General features: G+C 37.3%; 1 protein-coding gene across 1 annotated transcript in view; it reads left to right on the top strand.

Moving 5' to 3' along the window:
- Positions 1-4,500: 4,500 nt before the first annotated feature.
- LOC127877544 (serine incorporator 5-like) overlaps positions 4,501-25,196 on the top strand; it is a 33,911-nt gene continuing 13,215 nt past the window's right edge. Inside the window, exons 1-10 of the mRNA XM_052423501.1 lie at positions 4,501-4,687; positions 6,195-6,362; positions 6,844-7,022; positions 7,304-7,386; positions 9,002-9,095; positions 10,525-10,571; positions 16,506-16,679; positions 17,887-17,982; positions 19,530-19,636; positions 22,534-22,688. Coding sequence (XP_052279461.1) covers positions 4,664-4,687; positions 6,195-6,362; positions 6,844-7,022; positions 7,304-7,386; positions 9,002-9,095; positions 10,525-10,571; positions 16,506-16,679; positions 17,887-17,982; positions 19,530-19,636; positions 22,534-22,688 — 1,127 coding nt within the window. The 5' untranslated portion in view covers positions 4,501-4,663. The remainder of the gene's footprint in view (positions 4,688-6,194; positions 6,363-6,843; positions 7,023-7,303; positions 7,387-9,001; positions 9,096-10,524; positions 10,572-16,505; positions 16,680-17,886; positions 17,983-19,529; positions 19,637-22,533; positions 22,689-25,196) is intronic.

Genomic DNA, 25,196 nt, shown 5'->3' with positions numbered 1-25,196 from the left:
AACGATCAAAGCGCTGAAGGCACCGCAGTTGTTCGCTGTTTGAACGTATTTAATATTACTAACAGCAAAGACCTATAGAATAGGTATTTGCTAATGTTCAGTCACAGGACATGAAGTTCGACTTTTGAACGTAGACCAATCAACCGGCCACGAAAAATGCAAAACCCAATGTAATTTACTTTTAATTGTCTACAGTGGTGAGATTTTGAAAAAAAGGAGAAAAATGCCATTGATTTACAATACCTCATAATTTTATACAGGTATCACAAAATGCACTTATGATTACAAAGATGAAAACAGTCAACGTATATCTAAGTTGGCGTTAAGGAAAATTCAGTGTGTCTAAGAAAGAATGAACCACACCATACTTCTAAGAATCAATGTATTGGTATCAACGAGCATTGTATTACATTTTCGATAAAACCACAATCAAAAATATTAAATAACTTTCGCCTGCAATAAGATGCTTCATTTAATGTATTTCCATTTCGTTTTTATTCATTTTTATGAACTGCCATTAACGTGTAACCCCTTTACTCAACTCGTGACCAATATTTTTATGAAAGAAGCATCTACTGAAATGTTTAATTCGTAAATTAGCGTGTGTGTTTTTAACTTATTTTGTCTATAGTTTTATTGGGTCAATACTTTCTCATGGTGTGCATTTTTTTCCGATTTAATTTTTTCATCCTAAATACTTAATGTACTGAATTGCACGTCTACATTTAGTTACAGCACCTGGTCTGTTGCAACACGCACGAGTTTCGTGCATGGAACTTGACAGAAGACAGCAACAATTTCGAACCTTTACATAACAGTTTTTTAAGATGTGTACGAAGCGATTTCAATGTGCAAATATTAACAAGTGGCTATATAAAAAACGAAATGTACATGTACTGAAATAAAATTGCTACAGCGTAGATTCTTTATAGTTTTTTTGTTTTCACAACTTACTGTAATCGCCATAAAGATTAAATTGCTCACCATTTGCTTTTAGCTTTTCATTACTATTGTTTACAGTTTAAAGGCGTGAGGATGATGTCCAACATTGTCTTTAATGTACTGTATTTATATTACCGTTTTATATTACGTAAATGGTAAAACTGTCATTGTGTATAGAACAATCTGCGGTAAACGCTTACTTCATTGACCGACGTCAATAAAAAATAATAGTCGCCAGTTAACTCCTCATAAGCATTCTCGGAACCGATTGGACGGAGAAAATAACAGTTTGGCGTCTAGACAGTAAACTGGGAATTTCTCGTGACGCATTTTTGTCAGCACACATGACTTTAACGTGGCTTGTCAAATTTACCACGGCTGCCCGGGTATTCGCCAACGAAATAATTTTTATCCAAATAGGCCAGTGCAGGTGGCAAACGAGACCTTAATGTGCAGTGACAGACAATTTGACGACAATTCATGTATGGTTGCCCTTAAGAGGACAAGGTTATTCTGCAAAGTGAGTGCTGAAAATTAAAGATCTTCCCGCTCCTCGCGAGCTGCGCTGCTTGTATGGCCTCTCTAGACGCAACACGTTGTCGGCCCGACCTCCAGAATGGTGTCCTCAGCACGTTCAGCGTACTGGGTACCGCCGTCCTTCGATACTTCCATTATCTCCATATGGCCACATCCTCGAAATCCTAGCCTGTGTCTCTGCACAATGTCCGCCACATCCGTCCTCTACGCTGCCACCTCCGCTGCTCCCGTCCCTCTTCCGGCGATGTGTTGAAACCACTATCTACCTACGGACAATTACCGTTCCGCTTAGCGATCCTTCCAAGTTCTGGGAGTCAGCGAAGTCAGCGGGAGAGGACGTCCGGGTCGAGGGATGACGGTACTCGCTTGATTAACAGAGTCGCCCGAGGACGTTCCCACATCTGACCCTCCTCAGGCGATGTAGTGAAACCACTATCCACCTACGGACAATTACCATTACGCTTGGCGATTCTTCGGAGTCTTCAAGAAACGTTTCTACGAGTGACTCTCGCCCCGATCGCGACGTGCATGCTCCAGCTGCTGACCGAGCTCTGTTAAATTAATGAATACTATATCATTTATAGACTAATCATGATTTAAATTAACTTTAATCGCGAGCTGACAGATTATATTACCATTGGCGATTTTGTCGACCGGAAACGCTAAAATATAATATTCTTACTTTGAAATAAAGTTATAAAAATACGCTATAAATAATGTAATTAAACAAAAATATTTAAATTGTTGTTGTTGCTTTTTGTCACTTGTTTGGCGCACATTTACCGCTGAAATTCATGTTATTTATTGCACGTGTAATCAAACGACACGTAAATGTTTGTCAATACAAATTATACTACGGGAGATCAAATCATTTGTGTCCTCAGTTTTCTAATTATGAGTTTATTGTTTCACCATTTAAGTATATGGTATTCAAATATTTGATTAGCAAGCAGTTTTCTTTCGAAATGCAGTTTTCTTTCGACACATTCAAAGCATACTTTTCTAGTCGCGTCATGCGAAAATGGGTCTACTGGCGCATTGGCTAGCGTAGCTAAAGCCCTGTCTGCGGAGTTCCGATGTCTGGTCAGGAGCTGCGCTGTCCGCTCTAAATCACGCAAGGTTTCGCAGTCTCATTAGGTATCTCCTGACCTACTGCGAGATGCGCAGGCTGGACAATAGCTACACTAGCCGCATATGGCATAAACCCATTTTCGCATGACGCAGCTTTATAAAAATATCTGTATTTCTTATAAATGGAACATCTTAGCTCAATACTTTGAAGTTGAACTGTGTTATTAATAGCAAACGCGCGAATTTCGGTAGCGTTTCAGTCTTTCAAGAACGATTTCCATACCGACCGAAGAGTACGGCAAACATTTGTGGTTAGATAATGAAACGATTTCCGTCTTATCATGACACTATATTTTTTCGGTAGTTTTTGTTTCCTCATCTTGAAAGCAATGCTGTGTTATCAGCGTTTATCGATAGTCCATTGTGTCTTTGTTGTTTGTTGTTTTCTGTTGGGTTTTAACGAAAACTGATAAATTATTTAAGATTGTCGCGAATTTTCCCAATGAAATGCGTTTTACATATCATTAAGAATCAATAATGAAATGAAATTCGTATGAATATTAAAATAAAATGTTTTTTTTCTTTTTTTTGCTTGATTTTTCCGTTTTCTACCGTTGTTTTGATGACAATTCGGCTGTTATTAAGGTTGGTAACTAATAGCCACATCTTCGCACGTGTATGCGTGAATTTCAAAGTTCATTTAGAAGTCCTGCTGCAGATTTTCAAGCCATATCAGATTCCCCATCCCCACCCCCGCTGTACTACCAGAAGTCAGTCAAGCGCTTTCAACGAGATTACGCAAAAGACGCATGATAATGTATTGCAATCTCGGCATTCCATTGTTTATCAGCAGTCGTTTTATTTTCAATTATCTATTAATAGCCTCAGATTTGGAATGAACTGTGCTGCGAAAAAAAACTTGACTGATGTAGCCCGTTGTGGACTATTTTAATCATTCATAAACATACTCTTCCGCGACACGTATAGCTAAAAATTGTTTTTCAATTTTTATATATACAATCCTTTCCAAATGATTTAATTTAACACGAAATTCATATTTGTGTCAATTTTTAAATGATTGAAGTTCAAGAACTGAAACAGCGCCGCGAATTATTTCTCGGCGCAGATGCTGCAGTTATCAGGTTTTGGGTCATTAGCAAACTGGCTTGCAAAACTTGCTCTTAACCTTAGTTGTTCGCAATCGAACAACTAATAATTGTACTGTTATCTTCGTGCTTTATAAAAAATTGTAGAATTAAAAAAAATATTATAGCATACACATTATTTATCAGTGCTATGTTGTCGTTGTTTTGGTGTGTGTTTTTTAAGAGTGTATGAGTCAAAATCGTCGAAAAGAATTTGATTTATTTGATTAATTTTTAGTACACTGTAGAAAGCCAATAAACATAACGCCATATTTCGCTTTTAAGCGATAAAGTACGTTTTCCCTTTGTAATTATTTCATACGAGGTAAAAAAAACATACTTTTTTGTACAAAAACAACTGTACTATTACAGTAAGCAAGGTAAACAAATATAGGATCGTTTAAGGGCTGCTTTTATGTAATGGCACGACTTGCCTATGACCTTGATGATTAGTCCACTGCTTTGAAAGTAAAAGGCATTAATTATCGACATGAACACGCATGCAGGCAGGAAATGACAAAAATATGCACATATCGAATATTATTTAACTTTAGCAACATTGAAACAAGACAAAAAAGAAAAGTCTTGTCCGCGCACTTTTAAGTTTATTTCGTTAGAACGAAGAAAAACTATACATTCATTATTTTGATATTAATAATTTAATTGTTTTGATAAATCAAAGACCTATAGATAACTATAGGTCTTTAGATAAATTAAACAGTTGAATGTCGGAGAGCGCCCAGATTGTCTATTAGTCTCGGATATAAGTTATTTGTAACCTATTTTAAGTATTTGGGTTTAGCACAGTTACGATTGTGGGAGTAGAACATAACGGCAAACATTGACCAATCGTTAATAAGTTCCAAAAGTGAACGGGGGTAAATCGTAATTGCCGTAAATAAATGTCTACATGAGAAATGAGTAATTTTATTTTATTTATACAACAAAGAAGTATATTTGTATGACAAATGGGTGGATGTTGTTCAGCACTGGTAAGCATTTAATTATTATTTTATTTACAATTTACTTGTCTCTATATGTTTGCGTTTACAACGCTATAAATATATGATTATGAGATGTTATTGTGCAGTACATGAAAATAGATATCCACCTGTCCGAGAACTATAGACCCGTATCTCTAACATCGATATAATGTTAACTTCTAGAACACATAATCTGCAAACACGATATTAACCATCTTGAACAGAACAAGATACTCACTTCACTCAACCTAGGATTTAGATCTGGCTACTCTTGTCCAAATTATAAGACGTAATCTACCTATGTATATCAACCTCATATTTATTTATCAACCTAAGATTGCGGTGGTGTAGTGGATGAGGTGTCCGCCTAGCGATCGGGAGTTCGTGGGTTTGCTCCCTACTCGGGGAGCGTTCTCATTATCTCCTCCATAGACACCAAGTACTGGTTCTTCCCAGGAATCAGACTCAATAATGTCCCTCTGCCTATAATGCTCTAAAGGGCGCTTGGCAGTATATATAGATATATATAGATAAATTTATAGGAGTATGGCTACTCATACCAAACACGACTAATGACAACCATGCATGACCTTGTAACTAACTATGACAAGGGAAGCTAAAAAGACATAGCCATCCTGGTATCCTTGAAAGCATTCAGCACCGCCCACACGAAAACTTGCCAGTATCGATGGACCTCTGAATACATGGCTCCTAAAGTTTCTCACACACTGCCACATGCATGTTGTACTAGACAAGGAGAATTCCACATATGGTCATATTGACTTGGGAGTACCTCGAGGAAATGTCCTCAGCCCGCTATCGTTTTTGTGCCATATAAATGACCTCCCTGATTCAGTTAAGTCACAAGTACAACTATTAGCAGACAATCACCTTCTGAACAGGCCCATACAAAACATACAAGACCACATAGCTCTTCAAGACAACCTGAAAGTGCTTGACACCTGGGCATCTTCATGGGGAATGCGTTTTAATGCCAAGAAATCTTATATACTGAGCCTTAACAACCAATCATCACACTTCTATAAACTAGATAAACACATCCTCCAACAAGTACAAGAGAGGCAATAATACCTAGGCATTACCATCTCTTCCAAATATAGATTGGGACACCCACATCAACAAAATAGTTAAAAAAGCAAATTGTTCTCAAAGACTAATACTAAGAAACCTCAAACACTGCCGGATGACCTGCAGAAAAACAGCATACTTAGCTCGAGTCCGATCAACAACTGAGTGCAGCTCTGTAGTATGGCACCGACATCTAGCCAAGCATATCAACAAAATCAAGCGCATTCAGAGACATGCAGCTAGATTTATTTCAGGGGATTACCACTTACAGGATGAAGGCTGTGTCACAAACAATATGCACAGTAGACTTAACTGGGCAACTGGTTTAAAGATTCTTAACCACTGTTACCTACATTACATAGCCATAAAGACTACATCAATCACATGCACAATTATATATATATATTTTTTTTTACAACTGTTTCAGTTTGGTTGCTGCTGTGGCCCAGCCTCCTGTGGTCTGTGCTGTAGGCCCTGCAAGCCGATCAATGAGTCGACGGGAACCAGAATGATGTACACCATATTCCTCCTGTTAGGGTTCCTGATGGCTTGTCTCATGTTGTCACCGCAACTGGAGGAGGAACTCATTGAACATGTGAGCAAATTTTTTGCAAGATGGCAAATTATTTATAATAACAGCCAAACTCTTGAAACATTTCCCTGTCAGATGCTCTTTTTGACCTGTTTGCAGACCATTACAAAATCAAATTAAATTAAAGACCTTTAGTAATAGATAGAAGTTTAAACTCTTTGATACTTATAAGCAGCAATCAGCATGTGCCAGTTACAAGTAGGCTGTTCGGGTTTTATGGTTGTTGCTGCTTACTTGCATATAGACATTTCCAGTTTTTTTCTTAGTGTAAAATGGGTACATTTGTAATCTGTTATTACTTTGGCTACCCTGATAATTAGTTCTGAAGAGTTTTCTGAATGTGCACACTTCTTTTAAAAGAGTTTATGTATAAAAAAAAAATTAACTAGTGTATGCATTTTCAGTTAAATTGCATTTAGCGTGTTCAAAGTAATCATGTTAAATGTATGTGGACTTTTATTATAATTCTGTATATCATTTTCAGGTACCTAAGTTTAATTCAACCTGCGTACAGCTTGGCTTAGGAGAGAACTGCATGCGTTTGACTGGTTACAAAGCTGTGTACAGGATATGTGCAGGGTTGGTGGCTTTTCACCTGATACTTATGGTGGTGACAATATGTGTTCCTAATAGCAACCATTGGCGAGGACATATACATAATGGGTAGGTGAATTCCCTTGGGCTTCAATAGTGTTTTTTATAGTCAAATATGGGCCCAAATTTGCCCCCAGTTGCAATCTCTAAAGGTATATATTTTTCCCAAAAGATTGCCTAAAATCAATTGATGGTTTCCAAAAAAAAAATTATGTATTTAATATGTTTGTTTTTAAATTTAATTGCAACATTTATTTATTTTCCTATTCATCTCTTAAAGTTGAACCTTTAATATAATATTGAAAACAAACATGTTTGCTGGATATTGCACCGTTTGGGATCTATTTCAGATATTGGCTTTTCAAGATCATTCTGCTGATAGGTCTTTGTGCTGGGGCTTTCTTTATTCCATACTTCCATGAATTCGCGCAATGTAAGTTGTAAGGTTTTATAATGTGAGCCTTGCTTTGGAAAAAATGGGCTTGAAGCATGTTCAAAAGGTGTCGTATTTACACCTTTACTGGATTTTTTGCTAAGAAGAGACTTTCGGAAGAAGAAAAATAACATAAAAGCTGACAGTGATGTCCCTGCTAAGCCTATGCTGACTGCACAGGCTAATCTGGGACAACACTTTAACCACATGCATTAAGCCCTGTTTTCTTGGAACAAGGCTCATCTATAATATGTAGTACTGGTGTGTTTAATATATAAGTAGTATACATGCAACCAAAATAACCAGTAATGCATTTTTGTCTGAATTTCAGTTGATACAATAATGTTTGAATTTTTGTCTAGGCCTATATTATTGTTATACATCTCATTTATGATGGTTACCTTTAAGGTAAGTTTTAATGAATAAAAGGAACTTTGCCAAAAAAGTACAGCTACATGTGTATTTCTGTTACTTACCATAAGGAACTATTATATTAAGTAACAGCTCACGCTTGTAAATCAAGAATTTTTTTCACATAGATGTTTTTATCGATAAAAGACAAGTCTTGCAGGGCTCCCCCTGGCTCAAAAATGTCTGTAGCCAACATTTTCGCCAAATTGATTTTTTTTGTAGCCAAATTTTAGAAACTGTAGCAAAAGTTTAAGCCAAGCATTTTGGACTGCTTGTTGCAAGTCTAGAAGTAGAGACTTGTGTTTGTTTTTATACGTTGCTGTATTAGAGCACTTGCTTGGTATACGTACAATGTAGCGCAACTTATGTCATTGGTAAATTTAATTTAAAATCAATACTATTGCAAACAACTCAAGACAATATTAGTATTTTCATTAATTTACTATGCGATTTTACTCTACAATTCTCGCGAAATATAGCCCCGCGGCACTTAAGATGCGAATGGTGTGATAAACACCAGGTTATTTATCGGTGCGTCAGCAAATTCTGGGGTTGATTGGCTTTGTTATAGCTAACACACTAACTTGTTCCTGGGATGCAATACTCCACGATAAAATCGTGGCCAGATACCGGATGTAATATACGTGGAAATTTTGTAATTAGATGCAGTTTTACGTAAAGCATTTTAATAAATTATGATGGAATTAATTACAAACAAGTAAAATGTAAATGTTTTCATGAATACTTAAATGGGTTTATAATTCGCTAACTGCTTTTACTCAAATTGTTTTAAATCGGCAGCAGTCTTTAAACAGATTTAATTGTTTATTTAAGCTGATAAGGTGTACAGTTACACCGTTGATATGTTTTCACACCAGACACTTTCCTTTGTCTCGATGCCGGTGTTGATGCAGACTGCGTTTCCAATTTTCCAGTCAATAACACTGTGATGTATTGTATTACAGTCTACAGTCTAAAGATTTAAAAATCTAGGACGGCACTTGACAGGAAAAAAACCGTTCGCCGAACATTGTCGCCAAACAATTTTTTTATTCGCCGAAATTGCTAAATTTTAGCCATTGGCGAATTTGGCATGCGACAGCGGAAGACCTGTCTTGTTTACCTGTTTGTGAACGTTTTTTTATCGTAATAATTTATGGCACAGTTATTTCTTCAAAGTCTAATTGGAATACTTTTTTTTCAGACTGGATGTATGTGGGTATGGTAGGAGGGTTTATATTCATCCTCTTTCAACTTCTCCTCCTTGTTGACTTTACCCATGCCTGGAATGCAAACTGGTAAGTGTTCACATATCTGTCCTTATACTACATATGAGCTGCATTCTGGGAAAATGTGGCTAAATGCATGTGCATAAAGTGTCATACCAAATTAGCCTGTACAGTCCACAGAGGTTTATCAGGGACGACACTTTCCACTTAAAAGGAATTCTGAATTAAAAGAAAGTCTCTTCTAAATGAAAATCCATTTTGGGTGGAAAGTGTTGTCCCTGATAGGCTTATGCACATGCATTAAGCCCAGTTTTCCCAGAATAACACTCTTGATTATCATGTTAGCATGTTATTATCTCTTTATTGACCCAACATGAATATCAGCAAGAAATATTTAATTAAATTTAAAATATATATATTAACTATCTTAATGGTTCTTTCCATCAAGCATTTGCAATTTTATGAACTCTTATCTTTTTTTTTTTATTTCTTATTAACCAACGTTTTATTTGTTTAAAAAAGTGACATGATAATCACTCACTTTAAATTACAGCTCTCTTTCTAAACACTTCCTTGATGCATTCATTTATTGTTTTTACATTTTTTAATGATTTCCTTATGAGCAATAATACAGTAGATGTCAAGTCACTCAAGTTTGTTTGAATTGCTTTGTCAAGTACATTGTGTCTCAAAGTAACATGCAGATTAAAGATGTTAAGATTTTACAAGTGATCTGTATCAAGTGTGTCAATGCCAACAATAAGGAACTCTTGAAACTCTGCTTCTTTACCCCTGCAGCGGTATATGAGCCTACTCTGGGAAAATAGGGCTTAATGCATGTGAATCAAGTGTCATCCCAGATGAGACTGCAGTCTGCACTGGCGTATCATGGCAACACGTTAGTGCTGGACTGGATTTTTGTTTGGAAAAGACTTCCTTTAAATTAATTATTCCAGACTAAAAAAGCTAATCTGGGAGAATACTTAAAATACTTAAGCACATGCATTGACGCTTTCCCACTCAGAAGCTAAGTGAAAATATTTTTTGCAAACAGCATAAAACCATAACAGCCTGGGAGTAACTTTAAAACTTGACTCCAGTAAAGGAGATTTTAAATTTAATTAGATTTTCTAAGGGACTACACTCGCATCAAAGTGCGTTTAAAAGGGGTAAATGGTTAAGCCCTGTTATCCCAAAGCGGGGCTCATATAATAACAGCATTTGGTAGATATTTTATATACATCTTGTTTTTTCTGGTCCACATGAAAGTTTATGCCCTTTGTATTGTGTAAACATAGCCTATTAATTGATGTACTCAAAAGCCTTTGAGACTGAAAAGTTATATGTGATGGGTCAGTGCATGAGTGTGCTAAGAGGACTATAGATGCTTGTTTTAGCAAACCTTTGATTCGTATATCTACCAGTAATGCGTCTGACAAAATGATTGTATGGCATGTCACAGTGATTAGTTGGTTGTTATTTTTTTCTTTGTTTGTAGGGTAAATTTAGACGAGGATGGAAAAAAGAGCACCTGTGGATATGTAGGTAAGTGTTTTCTGACTATGTCACGAATTGTTACAATGTAAACAGAAGAATGATGCATTTGGCAATTTTTCGGAAGTTCTGGTTTATAGATGAATAGACGTATAGTTTTTAGTACAACTGTCTCAATAAAAAGTACACTATTTATTGTTTTTGTACTTATGGTATTCCAGTTCATGGCTTGTAGTTACTTTTAGCATTTGCATTTTGGGTTATATTTTAAAAGTGTGTCTATTTGTAAAAAATATTAATGAACTGTTTAAAAAGCATAGCTTGGACAAGTTGGTAAAAAGTAAACAATCTAAGTGTTTTTTGACCAATATCAAGCCTTGAACAAATTTTTTTTGCCTGATAACTCATACCAAGGTGGTCTTTCATTTGTAGAATGAGGTTATCTCTTGCGTTGGTTTTCCAAATTCTTGCGTTGGTTTTCAACCACCTTAGGATAAAATCATTAATGATGTCATGTGTGGTGAGCAGAGCTCTTACCCAGTCCTCACAGAGCTCTTACCCAGTCCTCACAGAGCTCTTACCCAGTCCTCACAGAGCTCTTACCCAGTCCTCACAGAGCTCTTACCCAGTCCTCACAGAGCTCTTACCCAGTCCTCACAGAGCTCTTACCCAGTCCTCACAGAGCTCTTACCCAGTCCTCACAGAGCTCTTACCCAGTCCTCACAGAGCTCTTACCCAGTCCTCACAGAGCTCTTACCCAGTCCTCACAGAGCTCTTACCCAGTCCTCACAGAGCTCTTACCCAGTCCTCACAGAGCTCTTACCCAGTCCTCACAGAGCTCTTACCCAGTCCTCACAGAGCTCTTACCCAGTCCTCACAGAGCTCTTACCCAGTCCTCACAGAGCTCTTACCCAGTCCTCACAGAGCTCTTACCCAGTCCTCACAGAGCTCTTACCCAGTCCTCACAGAGCTCTTACCCAGTCCTCACAGAGCTCTTACTCAGTCCTCACAGAGCTCTTACCCAGTCCTCACAGAGCTCTTACCCAGTCCTCACAGAGCTCTTACCCAGTCCTCACAGAGCTCTTACCCAGTCCTCACAGAGCTCTTACCCAGTCCTCACAGAGCTCTTACCCAGTCCTCAGAGAGCTCTTACCCAGTCCTCACAGAGCTCTTACCCAGTCCTCAGAGAGCTCTTACCCAGTCCTCACAGAGCTCTTACCCAGTCCTCACAGAGCTCTTACCCAGTCCTCACAGAGCTCTTACCCAGTCCTCACAGAGCTCTTACCCAGTCCTCACAGAGCTCTTACCCAGTCCTCACAGAGCTCTTACCCAGTCCTCACAGAGCTCTTACCCAGTCCTCACAGAGCTCTTCCCCAGTCCTCACAGAGCTCTTACCCAGTCCTCACAGAGCTCTTACCCAGTCCTCACAGAGCTCTTACCCAGTCCTCACAGAGTCTGCTCTGAAGCTACTCTCTCAGCTTTAAGGTCATGGCAAGTTTCATGGTCTCATAAGCAGACAGGGTAGCTGAGGACCAGGCTGTGTGAAAGGCATAAGACCCATTATCACAGGACACAGCCCAAAAGTAGTGAGCTATTTGACCCACAAAGCTGTACCTTCCTTTACAATATATGTTCAAAATGAGCTTAGTCTGGAAAAACTTGGCTTTATGCATGTACCGAAAGGTTTGTCCTAGATATTGGTTTTTTAGATCACCTGATTGCTCAGGTGAGCTTTTGTGACCAGTCTTTGTCCGTCCGTCCGTCCACATTTGTTCGTTAACACTCTAGAAGCCACATTTATTGTCCGATCTTAATGAAACTTGGTCAGAAGCTTCGTCCCAATGAAATCTCGGTCGAGTTCGAAACTGGGTCGTGCCGGGTCAAAAACTAGGTCATTAGGTCAAAAAAAGGAAAAAAATTGTAAACACTGTAGAAGTCACATTTCATGCCCAATCTTCATGTAACTTTGTCAAAATGTTTGTCTTAATGATATGTTGGTTGAGTTCAAAAGTGGTTCCGGTCTGTTGAAAAACATGGCCGCCAGTTGACGGGGCAGTTTTCCTTATTTGGCTATAGAGAAACCTTGTAAACACTCTAGAAGTCACAGTTTTTGCCCAATCATCATGAAAGTTGGTCAAAACATTGGTTTTATTGATTTCTCAGACAAGTTCGAAAATGGTCCAGATCGGTGAAAAAATATGGCCGCCAGTGGGCGGGGCATTTTTCTCAATATGTATATAGTGAAAACATATGAACACTCTAGAAGTCACATTTTTGGCCCAATTTTCATGAAATTTGGTCAGAACATTTGTTTCCTTGATATGAGAGTTGAGTTCGAAAATGGTTCCGGTCCGTTGAAAAACATGGTTGCCAGGGGGACGGGATGATTTCCTTATATTTATATAGTAAAAAGGCGTGTAAGCAATCATGAATTAAGGTCATGTAACATGCGAGACAACTCTTCTAAATATTGCATTTAAGTTTACAGTAGTTACTCCCCTTTGACTATTAATGTTTTCATAATAATACAGTGTATTTTCTAGTGGGCACATTTCTTTTCCGATCTTCATGAAACTTGGTCAGAAGCTTTGTCCCAATGATATCTCGGTCGAATTCGAAACTGGGTCATGCCGGGTCAAAAACTAGGTCACTAGGTCAAAAAAATGAAAAACCTTGTAAACACTGTAGAAGTCACATTTCATGCCCAATCTTCACGAAACTTTGTCAAAATGTTTGTCTTAATGATATGTTGGTTGAGTTCAAAAGTGCTTCTGGTCTGTTAAAAACATGGTGGCCAGTGGGCGGGGCAGTTTTTATGCTCCCCCAAAAGAATTTTGGGGGGAGCATAAAGTCGCCGCTTTGTCTGTCCGTCTGTGTGTTCGTCCGTGCAAAATTTTTGTCCTGGCTATTTCTCAGCAACTTATGACCGGAATTCAATGAAACTTTATAGGAAGCTTCACTACCAAGAGGAGATGTGCATATTATCAGCGGGTTCTGGTCGGATGATTTTTCACAGAGTTATGGCCCTTTGAAATTTTCCATTAACTGTACATATAGTGCAATTCTTGTCCGGGCTATTTCTCAGCAACTAATGCCCAGAATTCAATGAAACTTGATGGGAAGCTTTAATACCAAGAGGAGATGTGCATATTATCAGCGGGTTCTGGTCGGATGACTTTTCACAGAGTTATGGCCCTTTGAAATTTTCCATTAACTGTACATATAGTGCAATTCTTGTTCAGGCTTTTTCTCAGCAACTTATGACCGGAATTCAATGAAACTTTATGGGAAGCTTTAATACCAAGAGGAGATGTGCATATTTTCAGCGGGTTCTGGTCGGATGACTTTTCACAGAGTTATGGCCCTTTGAAATTTTCCATTAACTGTACATATAGTGCAATTCTTGTTCAGGCTATTTCTCAGCAACTAATGACCGAAATTCAATGAAACTTTATGGGAAGCTTCACTACCATGAGGAGATGTGCAAATTATCAGCGGGTTCTGGTCGAATGATTTTTCACAAAGTTATGGCCCTTTGAAATTTTCTATAAAAAGAATCTTGTCCCCCCAACTACTGTGCCCTCAAGACGTTTCCTTTCATCTGAATATATAGTGCAATATTGTGACCAAAAAACATTTGGGGAGAATCACCCGTCTCCGACGGTTTCTTGTCCTTATTTGGCTATAGAGATACCTTGTAAACACTCTAGAGACCACATTTTTTTGTCCGATCTTCATGAAACTTGGTCAGAAGATTTGTCCCAATGATATCTCGATGGAGTTGGAAACTGGGTCATGCTGGGTCAAAAACTAGGTCACTAGCTCAACAAAAAATAAAAATCTTGTAAACGCTTTAGAAGTAACACTTCATGCCCAATCTTCATGTAACTTTGGCAAAATGTTTGTCTTAATGATATGTTGGTTGAGTTTAAAAGTGGTTCTGGTCCATTGAAAAACATGGCCGCCAGTGTGCGGGGCAGTTTTCCTTATTTGGCTATAACAGTGTTTTTTTTCACACAGGGGAATGGTGGCGGGGCCGGTCCAAAGGGGAAAAACGCGTCGTTTTTTAGGAAAAGGGGAACATTAAAAACTCACTCTTTTATATGTTATGATATTTGCTATATGAATAAACATGTATGTATGAATATAATATTCACAGCTGAATTTTTCTGTCCTTTTTCTTAAATATATATCAATGATTTTTTCAACTTTAGTTTCAGACAGTTCCGCCTTCATGCACAGTCTCCGTTTTCCTAGCCATTTTGAGTCTAATTGGGATTTTTTAATCGATAAAATTAGCAAATTTGAGCATTTTTTATCAATAACATGGACCAAATTGGAATGTTTTTATCAACAAATATTGACACAATATAGATACATCAGGTCTTTTCCTGGCCATTTTGGGAAAAGTGCAATTCATATGAAAAGTCCACTGCATGAGGTGGGAAAAACTAATTTAATATAACTCTTTATAATAATTCAAAATCATATTAATTTGTTATATACTTTGTTAGTTGTTTATGAAATAATTTGAGATAAATTTATCATTAGAGTTCTTTCTAAAAAAAAAATAAAAAATATTATTTTTTTTTAACTTCTGGAGGGGTTTTTTTCTACAAAATTGGGGAAAAATATATACTCTTTTTGAGAGAAATGGGGCCGAATATTGGCCCCGCAATTGCCATAAAAAACACTGTATAAAGAAACATTGTTAAAACACTAGAAGTCATAATTTTTGCCCAATCATCATGAAAGTTGGACAAAACATTGGTTTTATTGATATCTCGGATGAGTTCGAAAATGGTCCAGATCGGTGAAAAACATGGCCGCCAGTGGGCGGGGCATTTTTCTCTATATGTATATAGTGAAAACATGTGAACACTCTAGAAGTCACATTTTTGGCCCAATTTTCATGAAATTTGGTCAGAACATTTGTTTCCTTGATACGAGAGTTGAGTTAAAAAATGGTTCCAGTCAGTTGAATAACATGGCGGGTGGGGGGCAGTTTTCTTATATTTATATAGTAAAAAAAAGCTTGTGAACACTCTAGAAGTCACATTTTTTGCCCAATCATCATGAAACTTGGTGAAATTATTGGTTTTATATATATCTCAGATGAGTTCGCAAATGGTCCCTATTGGTCAAAAAACATGGCTGCCAGGGGGGGTGTTTTCCTTATGTGACTAGAGAGAAACCTTGTGATCGAACACTATAGAAGTCTCATTTTTTGCCTAATCATGGTGAAACTTAGTTAATACATTGGTTTTATTGATTTCTCGGACAAGTTGGAAAATGGCTCAAATCGGTGGAACACACTTTTTAGCTCACCTGATTGCCCAGGTGAGGTTTTAGAATTGGTCTTTGTCCGCCGTCCGTTCGTCCACATTTGGTTTGTAAACACTCTAGCATTCACACTTCTCAAGCATTTTTTATGAAAGTTGCTGAAAGATCCCAGTCAAGTTTGATAATGAGCAAAATCACATAATTAATGCCATAATTATTGCCCTTAGATTGTCAAAATTTTCATTATATTATATAAAATCCTTGTAAACACTCTAGAGGTCACAATTTTGTTTCAGATTCTATGAATCTTGGTCAAAATATTTATTTTTGTAAGCAAAGTTTGATGTTTGGTAAGGGGGGTCAACTCAAAATATAGGTCACCAGGTAAAATCTTACGAAAACACTCCATACGCCAGAGTTTTGGTTCAATAATGATGAAACTTGACCAGGATGTTTGTCTGGACAATATCTAGGTCAAGTTTGACATTTGGTAAAGATTAAATGAACCGACTCTTCTCAGGTGAGCGAACTAGGGCCATCTTGGCCCTCTTGTTAAAGTTGAAAGTGCTGTCCCAGATTAGCATGATAAGTGTCGACTGCACAGGCTAATCTTGGACGACATTTTACGCATATGAACTAAGGCCACTTTTTCCAGAATGATGCTGATATGAACCTGCATCACCGGTACTTTTTTGTTGCCAGGGACACTAGCCTGTGCCACATTGTTCTACACGATCACCATCGGCGGTGCAGTGCTGCTGTACTTCAGCTACACGTCGCTGACAGGCTGCGACACCAACAAGATCTTCATACTTGTCAATGCGGGCCTCTGTGCTTTACTCTCCTTCCTTACTCTGCTGCCAATCACCCAGAAATGTGAGTTGGGCATAAAAACCAACACTGTTTTCTGTTGACCCATTAACACTCAGATGCATCTGTAGTCCCTTAAAAAATCAGATTGAAATTAAAAACATTTGTAAGTAAATTCAAGTTTTAAAGGCTCCATTTTCAGCCCTAAGGCACCGATGAGCAGCATAAACACAATGTAAATAACTTGCATAACTAAGCTGTTCTGGTTTTATGGTTTTGCATATGGCCATTTTCTATTTGCCTCTGATCAGGAAAGGGTTACAATCTCATCGAGATTCAAAAATTTAATTAAGATTGGGGTTATTTTACATTTTCATGCTTTTATTTTATTTTGTTAATGTTGCTTTCATGCAAAATGTATCATTGCTAAAAATCTGTATAAATATATAAACCAATTAACTCATTAAAGATTGATTACATTTTAAAAAGGATGGCTGGTCTTGAACAGTCCCATATTGCATGTAACATGCTATGACATGGTCCATGTTACTATTGTTAGTCACGATCTGAGAAAACTGGGCATAATGCATGTGCGTTAAGACAGTCCCAGATCAGGGACGACACTTTCCGCTTTAATGACATTTTTCATATAAAGGAAGTCTTTTCTTGGCCAAAATCCAATTTATGCGGAAAGTGTTGTCTCTGATAAGCCTATGCGGACTGCACAGGCTAATCTGGGACAACACTATACGCACATGCATTATGCCCAGTTTTCTCAGAACGTGACTGTACATGAGCCTTGCTCTTGAACAGGAGGGGAGTCTTAATGCGTCGCGTAAAGTGTCGTCTCAGTCTGCGCAGGCTAGTCAGAGCCAAGACTTTCTGCCTAGACTGAATTCTGGTTTAGAAGAGACTTCATTGAAGCCGAAAATGAGATAGAAGCTTTACCAATTTATGCCTAGCGTCTAGAAAAAAGGCATTGGCAAACAGCATAGACCAGATGAGACGCTGCATGATGCGGCGTATCATCAGTGTCTACGCTGTTTGCTTAAAGGAATTTCTGTAAGAATTATTCTAAATATAGAAATAAATATACTAGACATCCCTTATTTTGAAAATAAATTGATCCAATTTAGAAGGATGGGAAAGTCCACTAGGCATAAATAGGTTAAAGTTTTGCCTGGTGTGGACTGTACTGGCTAATTTGGTACAAAACTTTACGCAAATGCATTAAAGTCTTTTTCTCACATTGGGGCTGTATTTTACACTCCAGGTAATGAGAATGCAGGCCTGTTGCAGTCCTCTGTGATCTCCCTTTACGTGATGTACCTGACTTGGTCTGCACTCACCAGCGAACCACCTGAGGAAAGTAGGTCGTCTGTGAATAGGACTGGGAATACTGGGTCTAATGAATCTTAGTACAGATTAGGGCTTCCCCTTGATTGAATTCTTTTTTTTACAAAATGTTCTTTCTATGCAAAATTTATTCTCATTTGATTTATGATTTGTTATGTAGAAAAGTTATAGCCAAACAATATTTTCTTTACCTTATTATGTAGCTGTGAAAGTTGTACCTTGGATCAGTTTATTCACGTTTTGTATGCATTTAGTTTGGCCCACGACAGGTGTCCAAAAAAAAATTCAATGCAATATTTCATTGAATGTGATTTTGTATGGCATGGTCATTACTGACTAGAGAACTATCTGGGGGAAGTGAGTGGTCTTGTTTATAGTCATTTACTATGTAAGCCATGTGTCCTGTAAAGTTTAATCTGACAATCATTTTTCTGTCACAAAATGTTTGACTTGTTGAAAAATCAATATAATGCTATAATCTTTTGTTTTTATACAAATGGTAAAACATTTTAATAATGGTGAATATGTGCAGAAAGGGACTGAATCATATCAGAAATACTTTTGTTTTAACACTTTTTCCAAGTCCCCACTTCACTTCAGATTTTTAACCAGGTTTTCCGAAGGAAAAAACTGGTTATTAGATTGGCTTAAAATCATTTGGCACATTTGTTCACAATCATTAGATGGTGTGTCACGCAAAAGAATTACGTCGATATCTCCAAGGTCAAGGTCACACTTTGAGTTCAAAGGTCCAAAATGGCCATAAATGAGCTTGTCCAGGCCATAACTATGTCATCCATTGTGAGATTTTTTTATTATTTGGCACATTAGTTCACCATCATTAGACGGTGTGTTGCGCGAAAGAATTACGTCGATATCTCCAAGGTCATGGTCACACTTTGAGTTCAAAGGTCAAAAATGGCCATAAATGAGCTTGTCCGGGCCATAACTATGTCATTCATTGTGAAATTTTAAAATAATTTGGCACATTTGTTCACCATCATTGGAAGGTGTGTCACATGAAAAAATTACGTCAATATCTCCAAGTTCAAGGTTGCCACAACTATAAATAGATTTATTTTGAAACAAAGGGGTTAATTTTAAACAATTCAGTTCAGTTTGAGTTGTCTCCCTTTATCAGACTTTTTTTCCAATTGAAAACCTGGTTTTGTGACAATTTTGTCCCTTGTTAAACATTTTACTGTGATATAGTAGATATTGCTGAAATATGCTTCCCAGTAAAAAAAAAAAGAAACATGTTTAAAAAAATTATAATTATATGAGTCCCTTTATGGGAAAAATGTTCTTAAGGCATGTGTGAAAAAAAAAATCTCAGATTAGTCTGTGCAGACAACAGTTTCCACTGTAGTGTAATGGTATTTTGTGTTTAAAGGAAGTTGTTTATTAGCAAATATCCTGATTTGGCATAATGTTTCGCCCCTGATTAGCCTGTGCAGACTGCACAAGCTAATCTGGGATGACACTTACGTCTATGCATTAAGTCCTGTTTTCCCAGAGCTCAACTGATATTTTCAACCTGTGTATTGAATTTGTCTTCAGTCTCATTTATTGAGACGGTGCAGACGCGAATTGCGAGCATCATGTCCAACCCAAACGCCATCATCGACCCCAAAGACTACACACTGGATGAGCTGGAGGATCCACATGTAAGCAGGCGACAAAAGTGTTATCATTGATCCGATCTGCGCATCTGGGACTGTTTTTTCAGCCTGTACTGCATATTTGTTACATAGAGATATTCTTTTAACCCTTTCCCACTTAGATACGTATTTTGAGGCATTTGTAGTCCCTTAGAAAGTTACATTTAATAAAAGATCGTTTTTTTTACTAGATTCAAGTTTTAAAGGTTTCATTTCCAACCCTAAGATACTGATGAGCAGCAAACAGCATGAAACCTCAACAGACTGTGAGTTATTTGCAGGCTGTTCTGGTTTTATGCTGTTTGCACATAGCAATTTTCACTTAGCTTCTGAGTAGGAAAGGGCTAAACTAAAAATTATTATGTCCCCCACTATAGTAGTGGGGGACATATTGTTTTTGCCCTGTCTGTTGGTTGGTTGGTCTGATGGTCTGTTGGTTGGTTTGCGCCAACTTTAACATTTTGCAATAACTGTTGCTATATTGAAGATAGCAACTTCATATTTGGCATGCATGTGTATCTCATGAAGCTGCACATTTTGAGTGGTGAAAGGTCAAGGTTATCCTTCAAGGTCAGAGGTCAAATATATGTGGCCAAAATCGCTCATTTTATGAATACTTTTGCAATATTGAAGATAGCAACTTGATATTTGTCATGCATGTGTATCTCATGGAGCTGCACATTTTGAGTGGTGAAAGGTCAAGGTCAAGGTCATCCTTCAAGGTCAGAGGTCAAATATATGTTGCCCAAATCGCTTATTTTATAAATACTTTTGCAATATTGAAGATAGCAACTTGATATTTGGCATGCATGTGTATCTCATGGAGCTGCACATTTTGAGTGGTGAAAGGTCAAGGTCAAGGTCATCCTTCAAGGTCAGAGGTCAAATATATGTGGCCCAAATCGCTTATTTTATGAATACTTTTGCAATATTGAAGATAGCAATTTGATATTTGGCATGCATGTGTATCTCATATTTGGCATGCATGTGTATCTCATGGAGCTGCACATTTGAGTGGTGAAAGGTCAAGGTCAAGGTCATCCTTCAAGGTCAAATATATGGGTTAAATTGCTCATGTAATGTCACTTCTGCAATATTAAAGCTAGCAATTTTATATTTGAAATGCGTGTGTATCTCAAGGAGCTGCACATTTTGAGTGGTGAAGGGTCAAGGTCAAGGTCATCCTTCAAGGTCAAACGTCATATAGGGGGACATTGTGTTTCACAAACACATCTTGTATTTAAACTGAAAGTGTTGTCCCTGATAAGCCTGTGCATACTGCTCTAATCTGGGATGACACTTCACTCATGAGCAATAAGCCCAGTTCCAGAACCCGACTTAGTTTGAAATTACAAGACAGTCAGATATGTTTACATATTTACTCGAAAATTAGTCAATCTTTACATGTCAAAAAATAACATAAAATAATGTCTTTTTAGTCCCCTACCGGTTTCACCGGAGGGGACTTATGGTTTGTGCTCTGTCTGTCTGTCAGTCTGTCCGTCACACATTTCTGGATCCTGCGATAACTTTTAAAGTTCGTAATATTTTTTCATGAAACTTGAAACATGGATAGATGGCAATATGGAAATTATGCACGTCATTTCATTTCGTTCCTACGTCAAAAATTCTGGTTGCTATGGCAACAAATAGACTAGAAATACTGCTGAAAATGTTGGTTTTCTGGATCCTGCGATAACTTTAAAAGTTTTTAATATTTTTTCATGAAACTTGAAACATGGATAGATGGCAATATGGACATTATGCAGGGCATTTCATTTTGTTCCTACATCAAAAATTCTTGTTGCTATGGCAACAAATATTTTTTTTAAATCTGGAATTTCTGACAATGGTGGAGTCGGTAGGGGACTTATATTGCTTGGCAATAGTCTTGTTTTATTCAAGTCATTTGTTATCCCCTGCCAAAGGTGGAGGGATATTGAATTAGCGTTGTCCATCCATCTGTCATTCTGTCCGTCTGTCTGTCACACAATTTGAACTTGGCGGGGATCAATTCAATGAATTTGATTGTGTGTTTTTGTAATTGAAGCGAAAATATGGTTTCAACTTAATTTTATGACGATTTTGAAATATATTGTTTCTGTTTTGTAGTAACTGATCTCTTGTTATTATATTTTGTTTGTCCGTATTTTTTCATTGATTTGTTTATCAGTTACATTTAAATGTTTAAGACTGCTAAAATCAAGGTTGGAAATGAGCAAGTCCACAAGCCAATAGCCCCTCTGATTTGTGCTGGGTCGTCCAACAAATAGATTTGGCTAGTCTAAATCTAATAATAAATCCTGTGATGTCTTTGAATCATATGCAACCTATTGTGTAAAAAATTATTCTTGGGTCTAGCTTTGGATTGTACACATCTTGTCATGTATTGTCAAATCCCTGACATTTAAAGTTGTAATAATACAATGTCCAGGTTCAATATATGAATATTGACAGCCATACTATGGTATTTATAAATTACCCCAAACACAGGCATGTTTGTTATGTATAAGAAGGCTTATAGATACAATCATATTGTTAGCTTTCAAGCAATATTGTATGAAGTAGTGTTTGCAACATGCTTTATCAGACATTGAATGTAAACAATAGGAAAAACTAGTAAGTTCAGAGAACATGTACATTTGAGAAAACAAGGCTTAATACATCTGTGTAAAGACAGTGTTGTAACAGATTAGCCTGTAACATTCACACAGCCTTATCAGGGACCACACTTTCTTCTTGAACTGCGGACTGCACAGGCTAATCTGGGAAGACTCTTTACAAACATGAATTTAGCCCGATTTTCCTAGAACTCAGCTAAAATGTATTACCTTACATGTTGTTTTTACTGCATGCAAGTGAACTGTCTATTCCGGTCATTTAATAACGCATGCCCACTCCAGATTGGTCTGGCCAGTGGTCCAGGTGAGGAGATGATCTACACGCGGCTCAAGAACTCCACCCAGATCTGCCGGCCCTCCGTGTTTGATCCTGAACGTGAGATGATAGCAGCCTACACGGGTCTCTTCATCATGTTTGTCATGGCTGTGTATTCTATGTAGGTCAAATTATTACATTTTAAATAAGCCAACAGTCTGGGAAAAAACTAAGCTGAATGTAGTTTTGTCCCAGATTTGCCTGTGCAGTCAGCACAAACCAATCATGGATTACACTTTCTGCCTAAACTGGATTTTTAAGGGACTTTCATTAAACAAAAGGAAAATAAGAGCGGAAAGTGTTGTCCATAATTAGCCATGTTGACTTCATAGGCTAATTTGGGACACTTCTTGCAAGTCCAAATGAGTGTGCACTACATATACTTTCTATACAAAAAAGGAATACATATATGAATAAATCTACTGTAAGTCAGGCAATTTGGATTTCCCAGTCTTTTAACTTTTTACAAACAATACCTGAAAGGCTTGCAGTCTTTTGCCATAGCTATGTTATTCATTAAAGTGTAAATTATGGGCATTTTTCACTGTTGAATTCAGCTGAAAAGAATAAACAGGTCAAAAGAGTTAGTTAAAATGTGGTAACTGACCAATTATCTGCAACTCATCTTGCTACCAGTTGTTTATAAAAAATATATATTACAGTCAATCTTGTGGATGCGACCACTTGTATTAAGCCACCTTTGTCTTATGCGACCGTTTTGAAATCCCACGGAGCTTTTTCGCTATATAATGATATTGTATTAAGCGACTTTTGTCTTACGCGACCAGCTACCGCTGATTTTTGTGTATTTTGATGTCCGAATCTTGAAATAAGCGACCACTAGGAGGTAAAAGTGTTTAATCTATTTATCTTTCAGGGACAAATCCGTGTTAATTGTTTATCTAAGCCGATAAGATGTACTGTTACACCTCTGCTTTGTTTTCACACCAACCATTATGATTATGCTTTGTCTCGTAGACCGGTTCTGACCGGTATTGTTGTAGACTGCGTATCAATTAATTGAGTTGAATAATAGAGGAACGTATTACGCACAATCTTCAGCTTCAATAGTTTACTATATGGAACGTTAAGAGACAACGCCGATTTTTCTCGAGTATAGATAACAGGTGCAGAAATAATGCACTGTACGCAACAAACATTTCCTGAGAAGTGCGAAAAATAATCTATTAATCGGCAACATCTGTTGAAATCCGTACATTACCAATTTGTAATTATGCTAATTAGTAGATATTTGTTAGCCAATCACTTTGTTATTTACTAAATAAATTTTCCAATCAGGTCTGTTTGCTTGTTTTCAATTGACGTGTTTTAATTTTTTCAGCTCATTATGCGATATCATAATTGAGTCAGATTTCCTTAAGCGTACATGCAGAAATTAAAACGTCAAAACGAAAAGTGTTAACGTTAAACGAGAAAATATGGGTTTTGGAATTGTCAAAGAGTAAAAGTGCACATAAAATCGCAGATGAGTTTGGAGTCGGTAAAACTCAAATTCAGAACATTCTTAAGCGTAAAGCCGAGGTGCTTGAAGACGTGGAAAATAATGTGTCAGGTGAAAAAAAAAACGCGCGGGTGCACGAGGAACGAGGACATTAATGATGTTGTGTTAACGTGGTTTAAGGATGCAACAACGAGGAGAATGCCTGTGTCAGGCCCTCTCATTTGTGCTCAGGCCCTTAGATTTGCGTCCGACTTAGGAATTGTGACGTTTCAAGGCTTCCACTGGCATGTTAGCTTCGTTTCTCAGCACATTTTTAGCCAAATTCTTTGGTGTTTTTGCAAATAAATATGTACACACAATTCATTTATAACAAATGATAATTTATAATAAGTGAAAAAATAAAACACATTATAAGTAAAATATTGTTTACGTATTGTGTTTATATTCATTTTATTAGCTTATCTATTTTTAAAAAAAAAATTATGAGCTATTGTCATCACCTTGGCGTCGGCGTCGGCGTCTGCGTCGGCGTTGGCGTCCGGTTAAGTTTTACGTTTAGGTCCACTTTTCTCAGAAAGTATCAATGCTATTGCATTCAAACTTGGTACACTTACTTACTATCATGAGGGGACTGGGCAGGCAAAGTTAGATAACTCTTTCGTGCATTTTGACTGAATTATGTGCCCTTTTTATACTTAGAAAATTGAAAAGTTTGGTTAAGTTTTGCGTTTAGGTCCACTTTTTTCAGAAAGTATCAATGCTATTGCATTCAAACTTGGTACACTTACTTACTATCATGAGGGGACTGGGCAGGCAAAGTTAGATAACTCTGGCGTGCATTTTGACAGAATTATGTGCCCTTTTTATACTTAGAAAATTTAAAATTTTGGTTAAGTTTTGTGTTTAGGTCCATTTTATTCCTTAAGTATCAAAGCTATTGCTTTCATACTTGCAACACTTACTAACTATCATAAGGGGACTGTGCAGGCAAAGTAATGTAACTCTGACTGGCATTTTGACAGAATTATGTGCCCTTTTTATACTTAGAAAATTGAAAATTTGGTTATGTTTTGTGTTTAGGTCCACTTTATTCCTACAGTATCAAAGCTATTGCTTTCATACTTGCAACACTTATTAACTATCGTAAGGGGACTGTGCAGGCAAAGT

Source organism: Dreissena polymorpha, chromosome 4, assembly GCF_020536995.1.
Source record: "Dreissena polymorpha isolate Duluth1 chromosome 4, UMN_Dpol_1.0, whole genome shotgun sequence".
Lineage (NCBI taxonomy): Eukaryota > Metazoa > Mollusca > Bivalvia > Myida > Dreissenidae > Dreissena > Dreissena polymorpha.
Note: the sequence above shows the minus strand (reverse complement) of the source record. Positions and strands in the feature narration are given on the sequence as shown.